Raw genomic sequence first — 15,249 nt, 5'->3', positions numbered from 1 at the left:
TTTCCTAGGATTTATACTTCATTCAAATCACTCTGTCTTCCAGACATCTAACCATGCATTCTCCTATATCATGTAAAATAGGGATGTGTGGCTATGAAGGAGGCGGCTTCTTAATGCCTTCTTATCTCAAACGTGTATTTCCTGTGAAGGCCACAAAAAGGCATGGCTTCTTTAAGGAGCTCAGAAGGTACATTGAGCACATCCATTCTGTATCCTACATACCTTTGCAACTATGGAACCGCATGATTGCAAATCCCTAAAGTGTAGTTTTGCAATGCAAAAAGAAAGTAACACCCTACGGCTGGGAACAAGGCCAAATTCATTTACATCAGGAAGGGATCAGCTATAGTCTATTGTGACCATTCCTGGAGAACCAAGATTATGTATCAGTTTCAGTGTGGCACCAAAACAGTCCTTTTCTATAGCCAGCCCTCAACAATATCATGTCATGCTAAACCAAGTTGTTTCAATCATGGTTTATTGACTAAGACACAATAAGTGGATTCACCTACAATGTTAAGTCAAAAAGGCTGGATCCAGATAGTATTAAGTCACATTGCTTTTGTTGTTAACTTTCATGACGGTTGTTTCACTGCCTTGAGTTGTTAAAAAAAGCAGAATAATAATCTATGGTTTATCAGTTTATTTTTATGTATGCACCATGTCACAATGACTTGATCAACAAACCATGATATCCTAATCTGGGAAGGATAATTAAAAAAACAGTCTTCCTTTAAGGGTTTTCAAGTAAAACATAATATGGTAGTTGCCACCAGTCTGGCTGAACCTCTTGATACATCCTAGCTCATCCAGATGTAGAATATTTAGCTCTTCTGATAAGGATTTCTCTATCCACCCTACCCCTAGAAAAATAGAAAGGCAGATGCCTTGTATCTTACTGCCCAAAGTCCAGAATTACAGAACTTAATAAACCTTGTACTAATTCTGAAACACTAGGGATAGTTGCACAGCCATGGAGTCTTGCATCCATGATTTAAATGAGAAAATCCTTATTAAACCAATGAAGCCAAATATCTCTCTTTAAAAGGGAGATTATTGGGAAGGAGGGAATACAGAAGAAAGCCACAATGGGAAACACACAATTCCAAATAAAAACAACACAGTCAGCCTAGGTAAACTTATTATCTCCTTAAATAAGTCTAGCACATGTTCCAAATTAATTGCAGCAGGGGGAATAATTGGAGGGAAATCACCTGCCCCTCTGCTTGAATGTTGATCTATGCCCTTTCTTCCTTTAGCGCTTAGGTTGATAGAATATGGGGAGTAACTGAAAGTTAGTTTATTTGAGGAAACTGATTGTTGCTTTGCCCAATCATTGTATATCTTGTTTCTAATATCCTGGATTTAGTCAGCAAATCAGAAGTGCTGACTCTACCTTCTGAATGACATTTGGTGGAATGATAAAGGTATGCAGTAATTTGATTTTCATTGTCTAAATGGGAAAAGCTTTTGGGGAAATTGAAAGCTGAATTCCATTTATGCAGCCTTTCAGCATGGAATCCACTTACCAGATGTTTTGGGGCACTGTGCATTCCAAAGGTTATGATTTATCTCAACCCAGTGCAAAAGCAGCAGGTAAAGCAATGAATGTGAGAGTAAATGGATCACCAGATGGCACCTGTTTTGACTCTGCAGCACTCTCTAATTTTATTAAAGAGAAAGAGCAATGTATAGAATTGTGTATAAACCTGCCATTTACTTGGACAAAAGATCCCCTGTAAGATTTTGCTGTGTGTTAGGCAAAGAAAAGGTGACCTTAGATATCAGGAGTTAGGTCTGTTCCTACTAATATGTGTAACAAAGAGTGGAAGAAATGTAAGATTTAAAGGCAATTATTGTGAGAAGGGAGAAGTGGAGAATTACTTATGAAAAGCATTCTCCAGAAAAATGGACTAGGTGAATTAGAATCTGCTGGCAAGGGGTGTGTGCGTGTATGTGTGTGTTTGAGAGGGAGAGTTCCCAAGAGTGTTAATCAGACCTGAACAGTTGGTGAAGCAGGCTTTATAACAGAAATATGTATTTACTAAGGCGACATGAGTAAATCCATATCTACATACAACTGTCCCTTGTGGTTATGAGCTGCTGAAGAGCCAACAGCACTGAATTCATGCATGCAAAACTACAGTGCCCTAAAGGTTTGTGTTTGTTTGGCATGGTTCAAATTAACTGTCTTGGCACACTGTCTGAGCACAGAGCCTTATTTTACTTAGCAGTTGTCGGTGGGTATTTTTGTAGCAGCCAGAAAATGCTGCTGCTCTTCTCTTGCATTATTACTCTCTGCATCGGATGTTTTAAAATTGTAGCTCAGTTGTAAGATAGTAACGTTCCTGAAGGGGCAGATCTCATTTATTTGCCAAGTTGTGTCGAATCTTGTAAAAGCTTTTTATCAAGGATGATAAAGCTTTTACCAGAGCAGATAAAAGGGAAGTGCTCATTCAGACAAGCCATATTTAATAGTCAGTGTTTGATGCAATAAAATGTGGTGATAGCTGCTGTCTTTGGTAGTTTATGCAACTTTCTCATAACATTGAGAGTGGGAGCATTGAATAAACCTTCTATCTGCTATCCATATGCTCAGCCAATACTGAGCTGGAAAATAGTAAGAGGAAAGAATAAATGTCAGTCCCCCTTACTCCCATCTAAAACTTATAAAGAAGGCGAGTGAAATTTTTCTTTTTATGTAATAGTAATTGTACTACTCTATTTCTTTCAGCAAACCTTAGCACAAGATGCATGGGATATTTTTAAACACTGAAAAATTAAGTCCTACTCTAAACCTGCAGATAAAATGTTAGACTGGGAATCCAAAGTGTTTACAAAGTGTCCATCTATCATGTGTACGTCTATGGTCCGAATTGCTCTTTACTACACGGAAAGGTTTAACTTCTCACTTTCCCCGCTGCCTGCTGTTAAAATGAAATCCCATAGACTAAACAATTATAGATAAATAAAGGCATTGTTTTTGACCTGTCCTTCTTTCTTTTCTGGAGAAAATAACTAATTATAATCCATGTATTTATTTTCATTTAATGGATATACAGTACATGCCGTCTTTTCACTTGAACGGAGCTCTAGGAAGCAATGGAAGAATCCTTGTTTTTCCTTTCCTACGATCTAGCATACCCCCATTCTGACCGCAAATGGGAAAGGAAGGTCGCGGGGGGAGGGTTTACACTTCGAAGCAAAGTTGCATGGCGACCCTTCAGGGGTCAGCAGGAAGCAGCCTTAAATCGTAGCCGGACACCTCTACCGCTCCGGCTCCAGAGACGTAAGGCTATAGAAGTAGGAAAGGGAAGAGGGAAGAGGGCGACTCTATACTCGTGTATCTCTAAGCGTCTTTCAGGAAGTTGAACAAAGACAATTCGGGCGCGCGCGATCGCTCGCTGCTTCTCGTGACTGGAACCGGATCGGTTGTCAGAGGTTGGTCTTTTGAAAGGAGAGACTCGTTCTTTTCTAATAATGCAGCAAATTCGTAGGCTTCTCTTGCTTTAATTCAGTGTTTCTCAACCTAAGCAACATTAAGATGCGCCGATTTCAACACTCAGAATTCCCCAGCCAGCAGCATAATATGGTTTATTATTTGGGCGCAACGTGTTCAATTAATAAAAACAATTGGATCTCAGTGCAGACTGGATAATACGCGGTTCAGATTTGGACAACTGCTTAGGAAAAGCAGGGATGCATATAAAGATATCTGGGCTGCCAACTTTCCCACTTCCATTCGTGGACCTTAGTCCAACAAGGATTTGAGCATTGCTTTTTCAATTCTAGCCATACAACAATTCTGAGATGGCATTTAGACCTCATTTCCTCAACCTTCTTCCCCTTCCTGTCTCCAACCTTGAGGACAACTGTTGTATGCCTAGAATTGGAAGGGGAGTACATTTTCAGAAACTGAGTACAACTCTCTAAGTTCCTGGGAAAAACAGATGAAGTGTGATAATAAATTATTAAAACAGCAGAACACTGTTTGCTACTATTCTATTTATTTATGTCATTTAGTCATTCTGAGTTGCGTGCCCTTTAAATGTGATTAATAAAATAAAACTGCAGTTCTGGGAGGAAATTTAGATCTCCTTCTGAGCTGTACATTTTTATTGATCAGGCTAGTATCTATTGGAAAAAGCAATGCTCAGATCTTTGTTGAATTAGGATTCAAGAATGGAACTGGAAAAGTTGGCAGCCCAGATATCTTTATCTATGTCAGTGCTTTTCTTAAGCAGTTTGAACTGCATGTTATCCACAGTCTGGGCTCAGATCCAGTTGTTTGGATATATAATAACTTATATTATGGCTTAAGTGTGATGGCCTTCTGGACAATGCAATAAAGCTAAGAGGATGGCTGGGTTCTCATAACATGTAGACCCACAAACTACTCAACTCCAAAAACTTAATTTAAATTAGAACAATTCCTCACAGTGACAGTTGGGACAGTAAACCACCTGCTTACTTGGTAGTTACCAGAAATCTAGATTTCAGAAATAAATAATAATCAATACCAGAATTGGATTGGTCTCCATTTTCTAAAGAACAGAGGAAGCTGTGGTTCACTAGTTCATCATATATTAATGTACAGAAAATAACACTGCCCCCTTTCAGCACTGGCAATGAAAAATTTTCATAACAACCACAAAAAGCAGCTGTTCCTTTTTCTTAGGGCAGAACGGCAAAGACTTTTTGCTGCCTGAGGCAAAGCATCCCTCTCCTCAAGTCAGTATACACTTCCGGCCAAGTTTTTTTAGCGCATGGGATTGGAAAACCCACAATCAACGTGTCCTCCTCGCTGACAGTAACTTTACAATGATACCAAATGACAATTTACTGCTCTTTCAGAATCTGCTACCTGTGGCAGCCGCCTTATTCTGTTTCATGGTAGGACTGGAACAGAAACAATCACATTCTCAGTTCAGGGGTGTTGGGGATGAATTAAGACTTGTTGACTGGGCTGGCTAAAGAACATGCTGCCTTGTTTCCAAAGTAAATTTGGGAGCCAAAACAAGATGTGTTGATGCTGAAATAAGACAGATTGTAACCAAGCTTAGGTATAATACTCATGATTTATTAGACTGCATGGTCCTTTCTGTCCCCATGAGGCCAGCTTTGCTACAGATAGCTTCAAGTGACATCTGAAATAGAAAACCATGGCTTAAGTGGTGCTAACAGAGTAAAATATAATTCATCAGACCAGTTTCATTATGGCCTGTGCCTGTATTACATTATTTCCCTCTCTGTGACAGTGCAGTCTAAGATCAAAATAGTGTAGATTATGATAATTTAAATGTAAAAATTACATGTTGAGGAAGAACTCAAACTTGATTTAAGTACAGTATTAACATTTTTAGAAATTTTAAAATATTTAAAAGGGTTAAATAATAGGATTAATCTTATATTTTCATCTTTTATATACTTGCCTATAAATATAAAAGCAGACTATCCTATCAGATCCTTATTAGAGGCCAATAATTCAGCTGCAACCAATAATATTTTTTGCTTGGTAGTGTTAGAAATTACTGTGCCTATACAATCTCTTCCTGAAAAGATAAAATTAATTTTTGAATTTTGATATCAAATACCAACCATATTTTAAAGCCCAAGGAGAGTATGTGTGTGTGTGTGTGTGTACGTGCGTAGAGAAACTGACAAAGAAGGCCACATATCACAGCAAAATTATCATTTATCAAATCTGTTAAAGGAAAGTAGAAATAAATCTTTTCAGGAAGAGGAAGTTCTTAGCAGCAGAACTAGGACTGAAAGGAATGATTAAAATAATTGTGGAGAAGTTCAGAAGAGCATGCTTCTGATTTATTATTCAGGAAAAGAGGAGCTAGCATACAAAACAGAGGTATCTATTTAATAGATCAATAGTTTAGGTGCTTAAATTCATGGAACATTTTAATTTTTATTCTTTAAATTACAATAAATAATTTTGTAATATATGGCTATTTTCTTGCTATGAAATATGGATGGATCAACTGATCATTGTACAATAAATGATTCTTTTAATTGCTCCAATGAAGAACTTTCCATTATTTTATTCTACATTTGATTGTATTATAACTAACTGTAATGACCTTGACATACCATATAGTAGAAATAAAGAAATATAGTACAGTGTCTTTCACTAATGCTCCAAACTTTGCTGAAGCCCCAAATACTCTATCACAGTCTCATTATAAATAACTAAAGATAAACTTTTGTCTTTTACTCAGTAGTGATTAAGTGGGATGCCCTGAAAAGGAAATTTCTGAAACACGTTCATCAAAGTTAGGACATATATAAAGTTAGAAAACAAAAGCTTGTTTCCATCTAGTGGTCATCCATATTTTTATAGCCCAAATATAGCTGTAATCAGTGTAGGATAGCTTCCATCTCCCAACAGTATTTTATACAGTGTTATATATAACTGAAGGCAGTTGTTCCTGATCAAATGTCATTTGGTTATAGTAACATCTATGCACAATCGGTATTGATTGAATATAGCGTGTTTGTCATTTCTGCTATATAATACTTACCAAAATTTCTTATATCATTCTCTGAAGAAGAGAGGTCCATGGTAATAAAAAGAAAACAAGTTGCTTCTTCAGTATCAGAGGTGGCAATAAACAAATTTTTATTTCTCGTGCTTTAGATTATAATTCTTCACGATAATGAAAAAGCATTACTTCAGTTATACTGCATACAGACTTAGTCCAGATATAACACTAGACGAGTGATAGACAACTTTTACACTCCAAATGTTTTGGATTCAGTTGTCTGCTCTGATTTTAAACCATGTTTTAGCATTAATTACACAAGTATGTACTCTGGTGCTTCCGTCTTCTTTCAGCATATCCTGGAAGAGCAGATTTTAAGCATTTGCTCCCATTTTAATTGATCACAGCTTGTCATTTCATCCTAGGAATCACACTGAAGCCTGGGTCAGAAGCCATGATTTTGTTTTTGACTTTCAGTATAAGCCAGTTAACATTTTGAGGATGCCTGCTCCTCCTCTGTACACTTTTCATTGGAGATTGCTTTATGTGCTGGCTGGGGAATGCTGGGAGTTGAAGTCCACACATCTTAAAGTTGCCCAGTTTGAGAAACACTGCTTAATAGGACCACAATTTGATCCTAATATATATAACTAAATACGCACATGTTCAAAAACACATTGAAACATATTTTAAACTATAAGACTGCTATTTTTCTGGCTTGATTATTGCTGCTCTGTTATTGTAGGCTCTAACAGGTTATTCTATTATTTTGTTAAATGTATATCCTTGGACAACCAGAGCAATCCATAGCCTTTGGCACCTCTCTGTTCAAGCAACATCCTTCTCTTGTGCCTCTGAAGCTATTGGTGTCCATCATGTGTGAGATGTGGTAGAACAATTCCCGTTTGTTTCTCTGGTTTGTTCCTGATGTTGCCTTAATAATTATGGAACTGACAATTTGAGAAAGAGTTGGGTAAGAAAGATATGTGGGTGATTTGAGTTGCTGAAATCTCCTAATGGAACTTCTGGTTGAGATATGTGACAGATACTACTTCTGTAGGCTTCACCTGTTACTAATATATATTTCAAAAAGTTGGTCTACCAGTCAAGCCTTTGGCTGTTAGCTGTGTACCATAGTGATGCAGATAAGAGTTCATGGAAAGAAATAGATTCTTGCCTGATTTCAGGCATTGTAATTAATAATTTATTGGTAAATATGCCACACCTCAGCAGGTGGGAGGACCTAGACACACCCAAATCATATCAGAAGCTCAGTAAGGTCAGCCCTCTCCAGGGCTACTGGCTAGAAAGAGAAGTCAGGCAAGCATCTTTGAAGAAGACAGTGCCAACCCCCATTTATTGTGCTGTCAAGAAAACAGAGCTGCTGTCACCACGGATCAAGATCGACTGGAGGGCATCTTTATTTTTAACATTTGGGTTCAGAGCAATATCAACCATTAGTAGTTTGTAGCTCTGGAAATCTTTTTTTTTAATCATAATTAAAAATGGGCAACTGAGAAATTAGACATATTTATCTCTTAATATTACAGACAATTAATTCATATAAATTGTACTTGGCTGCCCTTATTTATAACATAAAAGGGGATTTATTGCTTTGCTCTGTTTCCTGGAATATAGCACTGGCCAAGGTTTCCCCCCCCCCCATTCTATATTATGTTTGTATGATGATGATTATAGCTGTTTTTCATAGTGATGAATGAGAGAAAAGTGCCAGGAGCCTCAGCAGGTGTTGTTTTATGGTAATTGAGATTTATAACACACTTTATCCATATATATTCAGAATTACGAATGAACCTACCTTATAAAACAGGTTTTAATGGTACTCAAGCTAAACTAGTAAAATAACTCTTACTTGTCTCTAGGTACCAAGAGTCTTTCTTCAAATTGGCTTCTTTTGCAATTAATATGCTGCAGTTTTTATATATCTGCGTGTTTTTCTTAGAATTATATTACATCTCCATGCTTAAATGGAATACAGTCATATTCCCAAGATCCAGATTGCAGCCAGGAAGACATTTTTCCCAACCTGGGAAACATCCAGATGTCTGAAATTTCATCTCCCAGAATTCTTTCCAGATTGCATGCTGGCTGAGCAATTCTGGGAGTTGTAGTCCACACAACTTAAAGTGCTGAGGTTGACAAACACTGATCTAGATAGTAACAAGGAAATGACTTTGCCACCATAAAGGATTTTCAACTTGGGTCTGGCCTGCAACGCAAAGGTGGATAGAAACATTATTTGGAAGCACAATCCCGCCCCCCCACCCCGGGAATATCTTAACTTTGAAACTCTTTCCTCAGAGATGTCTGTGGGAGAGTAACAGTACAAACTTCACAGTCAGGCAAAAGTAATGTTATTTACCTGAGCAGGTTTAATACATTGGAAGTTGATTGTTATAGATCATAGTTGTTCTGTATTCACTTTCAGTAGAATTTTTTACTATTATTATTATGCACCACACTGAAATCTAAAAAGGATGAAGTGGGGAGCTAGGAATATTTAAATAGGCAAATAAAGAGAATAAAAAATGCAGGTCATAAGATCCTGCGCAAGTAGAGCTTTTAATGCAAGCGTTGGAAGCTGAAAGCAAAACCAGACAATAATTATAGATTATAAATAATTATAAATGAAAAGCAACAATAGTTCTTCATGTAGACTGTTTGACTCAGCCTTGAACCTCCTGATATCACGTGATCCTCGTCTCTCAGGGCCTGTTTTCCACAAACGTTAGATACAATTAGCTCCAACTTAAATGTGATGAACCACAGTGTTGTCTCCAAGCTGCTCTGAGATGATATGCAGCAATTTCATGCAGCTCATCATTCCATTGCAAAAGGGGGGCGGGGCGGGGCGTGGGGGAACAGAGGTTCTACTAGCACTAGTGTATTTACTGATTTGATTCGTAGCCTACCTTTCTACTCACATTTAATACTGATGACAGCTAACAGAAAATATGCTACCAGTTTGGGCTGCTCGTCTAAAGAGAGAAAAGGGAGGGATCACAACTGCAACACCCTAAAGGAGGCACCACAATTGCAACACCCTAATATAAACTGGGCACCCTCTAGCGGTGTGGACTTCAGTTCCCAGAATTCCTCAGCCAGCATGCAATCTGGAAAGAATTCTGGGAGTTCAAATTCCAGACATCTGGATGTTTCCCAGGTGGCTGGGGAATTCTGGGAGTTGAAATCCACACAGCTTAAGGTTGCTGAGTTTGACAAACACTGATCTAGATTCTATTTGACGGCCACCTACTTTGTGTGATCTTTATTTTTCCACCCTTTGCCTTTTTGCCTCTCTGTCTGCACTTCCCCTTCCCTTTTAGAAGTCTCCTTTCTTACTTGTCTTCGTGGGCACTTTTTTCAAACTCACCATATTATTGTAACCGGTGTCTTTGATCTGAACTTCAATATAGCTTGGTTGTCTACTGTGATTTTGGGGTATTGCCTAAAGTTGGTTTTCCGGCTTCTAAAACAACTGCCAAAGCAGTAAAGCTTTCAACTTTGAAAAATTTGTCTGACTAAATGACAGATGGTTAAACTGTCACATTTAGTCTGCTGACATTATAAACAAGAATTATACTGCAGTATAATTTTTACTCTTATAATGATGTCTCATTATAATTTTACTTCTATCCAAAATCTTAAATAAACCAAAATTAATTAGTTCTTAATATCATTTTAGTAATGCCACACACCCAGTCTACTTGAGTTTCTTGAATGTAACTTGCACTTGGCCTACCTCGATCCTGAGGAGCACACATTTCTGAAAAATTTCTCTTCCAGTAAGAGATTATTTTTAAAAAGTGCAGATTGTTCATATGTTTAGTCCATAGGTTAAACATGGGTTTTTTTGTGCAGTTAGCAAATGATATTAAAGTGTTCTAGAATAGCAACTGTGCAAACAATATTGATGTTTGTATCTTAAGCATATTGTTATGGAGGCTGATCAAGATATATTATGGGGCCCCTGTAATTCTTGACTCCAAGTGTTCTTAAGTTGTGGTAGTTCTGTCAAAGAGCAGATATTAGTTGCCAATACGTTCTGGTATTCTCATCCATCTCAAGAAGGACTAATCTTTTCCTATTTTTTCTTATTATGTGAATCCTCATTTTATGCTCACCTGAATGTATATGTAAATGTTATATAAAAAAATAGCATAAATGATTAGTCATTTCCTCTAAGGAAACTAACCTCAAAGACCCTTGAAAGTGATGTGTGTATGTGAGAGAGTTCATTATATATCATACCAGATAGAAGAGAAGGAGCAGTGAGTAATTGGACTGGAATTTAACATGATCCACAGTTCTAATAATCTGTTCATCAATCCTATCCATTTCATCTGTGATACTAGTGTCAGTACAAACCAGAACTGTAACTGGATTTATCTACATTACAGATTGTATGGTGATGATTATCAATAGTGTAATCAAACTGTAGGTAGGTAGACATAGGTTATAATCCATCATAGAATTAGACGTGCTTTAAATTTGAGTTTCATAGTAGAGGAGAGGGAAGATAAAAATCTCAGTTGAAGTAAGAGTCTCTGCCCACTGAAATCAATGCATTTAAGGCTGCAATCCTAAACATATCTGTTAAGATTTATGTCCCAATCAACAAACTGACTTACATCCAAACAGAGAGGCATAAAATAGATTGTTTCAAGATATTTCTTCTAAATGTGGGAAGCAGCACATAAACAAAGAAATAAATAAGATTGCACTGTAAGATTGAAATCTTACATACATTTCCTTAGAGGTAAGTCTCATTTACTGGAACTTGTTTCAAGGTAGATATCTACGGAATTGCACTGCAAATGAACATAATTGTTTTGGATTATAACTATAATCTTTATTTATTGCAGTTGCATGCTTGACCCCAGATACAGAGTTTTCAAAAAGAAGAAAAGGCATAGAAGAAAAATGTAACATAAATCAACAGTTTAAAGCACCCATGTAGACCCAAAATATTGATTTAAAATCATCCTCCAAATATTTAAACAATACATTTTTAATCCTCCAAAATGTCTTTTTTAAACAAGCCAACAATAAATATTTTCATATATTAAGTTATTGTTGTTTCTTTACCTGCAATGTAATCTGCAAGCTTTTAAGTCACATTACAGAGTAATTTCATCTTGTCTGTTTTTCATACTTGCTGCCAGACACGTTAGTTTAGTATTTCAATGAAATACAAAAGCAGCTGTTTATTAGAGTCATTCTGAAGAACTATCAATACTTTATGTAAAGCAATGTGATTAGATTAAGAGAGGTTCAAAGCACAACTCTTTGTATTCTGCTAATAGTGGGTAAGTCTTACTCTGTTTTTTCTTGAAACAGTGCAATACATTTATACCAGTGTGCTTTGTTAGTGAATTTAAAAGAAGCCCTACAGCAAGAAAATGTAATCAAATTTAAATTCTGCTTGTTCAATAGTAAACAAGTGTTGTGAAAATAATATACAATCGCATTTATATTTTACATATTTCATTTAGCACCACTCCTATATGGGGACTGTCTACTGATACATAACTTATGGTTGGCAATTAAAATGTACCATATGTGCAATTTCAGGGGAATATTTTATTATTTCAACAGGGCAAAGATGCTCTGGCTTCAGAGTCGGACCCTGCATCTCACAAAGTATTCAAAACCACTTCAAAGGATGTTGTGTGAAGCCAGTGCTAAACTACCTGTGTTAACGTTGTTCACCAAGGTAAATACGAGTTGATCAAGTAAGCCAAATGCAATGGTCTCAAGTGCAGATTTAAAACAATAATTTTCAAATTGAACATAACTCTCCATGCTGGCTGGGAAATTCTGGGAGTTGGAGTCCACACATCTTAAAATGGCTGAGAAACACTGCCTTAGAGGGGATCCTGCAGGCACTAAATGTAGCTTGGAAGAATAAAAATAGGAGAGTACAGCTGTTTTCTGGCAGTAGCAAGACTGTTATGTGTAGAATACTCTCAATGATACTAGGCCTCTGTCAGAAGCAGGCCAACCTGGGGTCCTCAAGATGTTTTTGGACATCAGCTTCCATCATTACTAACATGCCCAATGCTTGCAAAGGCTAATGGGAGCTGAGGTTCGGCAATGTATCTGAAAGGGTCCACACTGCCCATTTCATGCCTGTCTGTTCACATGAAAATGCTATATGTTGAGATAGATCAGTCAGCCCAACATTATGTAATTTGACCAATTGTATTATTCCAGGATCTCAGGGGTCTGTCTTATTAATTACTGCTCCATATTTCCAGTTTGATTGAACCTCTGTTCTTCAGTATAAGGTCCTTCTGTATAGGGGCCATAGTTCTAGCACTGAGTTATGGTTCCCAAAGAAACGGCACTTGTGCTCGTGGTTGATTATTAGGAAGTGCAGTGACAGACTTACTCTTATGTTTCTTAGTTTCTTTTTTATAACATAGATTTATGCTCTCAGAAACTGGACCACCCCAAGATGATTTTCTCCTTGAGGCAAAGGATGTCATATTGTGCCCCCCCCCCACTCTTTTCCTACAGAAGCCAAATGGAGTTTAGCTGAATGTAACAGTACTGGCCATGAGATGCAATGGTCTACTATACCTGGCAGCAACAGGCTAGTTAGCAAGATACAGGACAAGTCTTGTTGCCCACAATGTTTTGGGTCCCAAGATCAGAGAAGAGCTAGAAGCTCAGAAGGAACAGCAAAAGATGTGTCATTGTGGTGCCTCATCTGTAATTGGCTCATTTCCTAGTGGTAACAGCTGGCCTCAGTAGCCATCACTGCATCATCCCACATGATACTAAGTCAGCTTGGCCTGTGATTATCCACTAGGACTGTACAGCAGAAGATGTTCTACAGCATGCAGGGGTGCAAGAGTAGCAAAACCTTGCCTGCTTTCCGCCAACAAGCCAATCCCTACTATGGGTGGTTTCTTGGACTTTCATGGTTGGTTGATCCTGCTGGGGTGTTCATTTCATATCATGAATAAAATCCCAAGAGAACAGTAGGCAGGCTACACTTCTTCCTGTCGGGTGTGTGCCACTCCCTGTTCAAACTCCTCCTTTCTTGCCTTTCCCAGAACTGGAATGATGCAAACCCTACAGTTCCTGCCCTTCAGCCATTGTGGCCACTTAAACATTTGCAACCTCCCTCAAATTTACTCATGGCCCACAGCTTGAGTTTGGTTTGAGGGGTGGCAGACTGGGCTTTGTGTGTGCCCCTGAATGTTCTTATGTACCCTTTTGTCTTCAGATCTGAAGCACTTAGAGCCCTGATATATACAGTAGTACATGAAGATTGGAGGTTGAAGCATTCTGTGTATTTGTGTGAGCAGGAATCTGACCCAAGGAATGATTATGGAAGCAAGTTCATAGCTGTAACAGAAAAGAGATTTGTTTACATGAAATACTTTATAGACACAAGCAAAGCCTAGCATCTAGCTAACTACATCCTACTGAGCAGAGAGTCAAAGAGCATATGCTGTGCGCGTGTGTGCCTGGGAAGAAAGGCAGAAAGACGTGACCACAGATTACCAACCGGCAGAAAGACAAAGAAGGGTATAGAGTAAATCTGTATCTAGACACCACTGCCCCCTTGTGCTGTTGGTACACCTTCCACAGTGAAGAAATGTGTTCATTTGTTGTATGCTGCCCAGAGTCACTTGCCTGTGAGATGGGCGGTTATACAAATATGACAAACAAATAAATAAATAGCTTACAGTGTCAGTTAATGATCCTTAATAACAAAATTAGCACCTCAACTCAACAGAAACTTGTGAGACAAATGTTTCTATTCAGAAGTAAACAATTTTAAAACGAGGGGAAGAAACACTCAGAATGAAATTCTCTCATTTTATTTAGCCGATGTGATACAGTCAAGTCAAGCTAAAACTTTCTTCTTCCACGTGATTCTAATACGACAAAGATGTTTCAGTGCTAGCTAGCTATGCAGCTTCTACTCTAAATAGCAAAGAAATGATGAATAATAGTATGATGGGGGGATAATGATTAACTATTGAAAAAAAAAATTGCAAAGCCTTAGCTATAATACATGCTGAGTCTTAACAGTCTGAAAATTCAGTCAGCCACTGAAGCTCACTAGGTGACTCATTAGAGCCAGTCACTCTTTCTCAGCCCAATCTACTTCACATAATTGTTATTGTGAGGAAAAATAGGATGAGGGAGCATTATGTATGCCTCCTTGAGGTCCTGAATGAAAGACAAGCTATACTTTGGATGGATAGATGGATGGATAGATACAAATAGGAAATGACATTTTATGCAGGCTTGTTTAATTAAATAAACATTTTTGCACAGAACCTGCAAAATTACCAGCAAACGCAGAAAACAATTAGCTCCTTAGGCTAAAATGCAGGGTTCTTTTATTAGCTTAATGTAATATTCTCTCTTTGGGTCCATTCTGTCCAGTCTCAATTATGTTTTTAAGTAAACAGAAAAATTATGCTGCAAAGAATGCACAGAAAGAATCATAGATGCCCAGAAGGTATGTTTGTTCTCTTGAAAAATTGCAGTGGGAGAGTATTTGATAATTCTTTAAAGGGGTATTTCCTTCAAACTTGAGGCTCAGAATGTTACCCCTTAAATTAGTACTTTTGGAGAAGATTTCTCTTGGTACTTCAGTGTTCCTAGAATGCAAAATGGTGAATTGGCTTAGAATTGTGTGAATGAAATGGAAATGGGGAACAGGACCTGCCAAATTATCAGTCTAGATTCTTCTGGCATATAAACT

General features: G+C 37.7%; 1 protein-coding gene and 1 long non-coding RNA gene across 2 annotated transcripts in view; one reads left to right on the top strand and one right to left on the bottom strand.

Annotated features, from left to right (window-relative positions):
- Positions 1 to 3,238: 3,238 nt before the first annotated feature.
- CUNH5orf63 (chromosome unknown C5orf63 homolog) overlaps positions 3,239 to 15,249 on the top strand; it is a 25,415-nt gene continuing 13,404 nt past the window's right edge. Inside the window, exons 1-2 of the mRNA XM_007437028.3 lie at positions 3,239 to 3,441; positions 12,114 to 12,231. Of these exons, the coding sequence (XP_007437090.1) occupies positions 12,121 to 12,231 (111 nt within the window). The 5' untranslated portion in view covers positions 3,239 to 3,441; positions 12,114 to 12,120. The remainder of the gene's footprint in view (positions 3,442 to 12,113; positions 12,232 to 15,249) is intronic.
- LOC148213797 (uncharacterized) overlaps positions 13,314 to 15,249 on the bottom strand; it is a 17,932-nt gene continuing 15,996 nt past the window's right edge. The window contains exon 3 of the long non-coding RNA XR_015793694.1: positions 13,314 to 13,874. This is a non-coding gene — a long non-coding RNA (uncharacterized LOC148213797). The remainder of the gene's footprint in view (positions 13,875 to 15,249) is intronic.

Source organism: Python bivittatus, unplaced genomic scaffold (genome assembly GCF_059951505.1).
Source record: "Python bivittatus isolate LINGU-HERP-01145 unplaced genomic scaffold, Pbiv_v1 ctg000850_np1212, whole genome shotgun sequence".
In the NCBI taxonomy this organism is placed as follows: domain Eukaryota; kingdom Metazoa; phylum Chordata; class Lepidosauria; order Squamata; family Pythonidae; genus Python; species Python bivittatus.
Note: the sequence above shows the minus strand (reverse complement) of the source record. Positions and strands in the feature narration are given on the sequence as shown.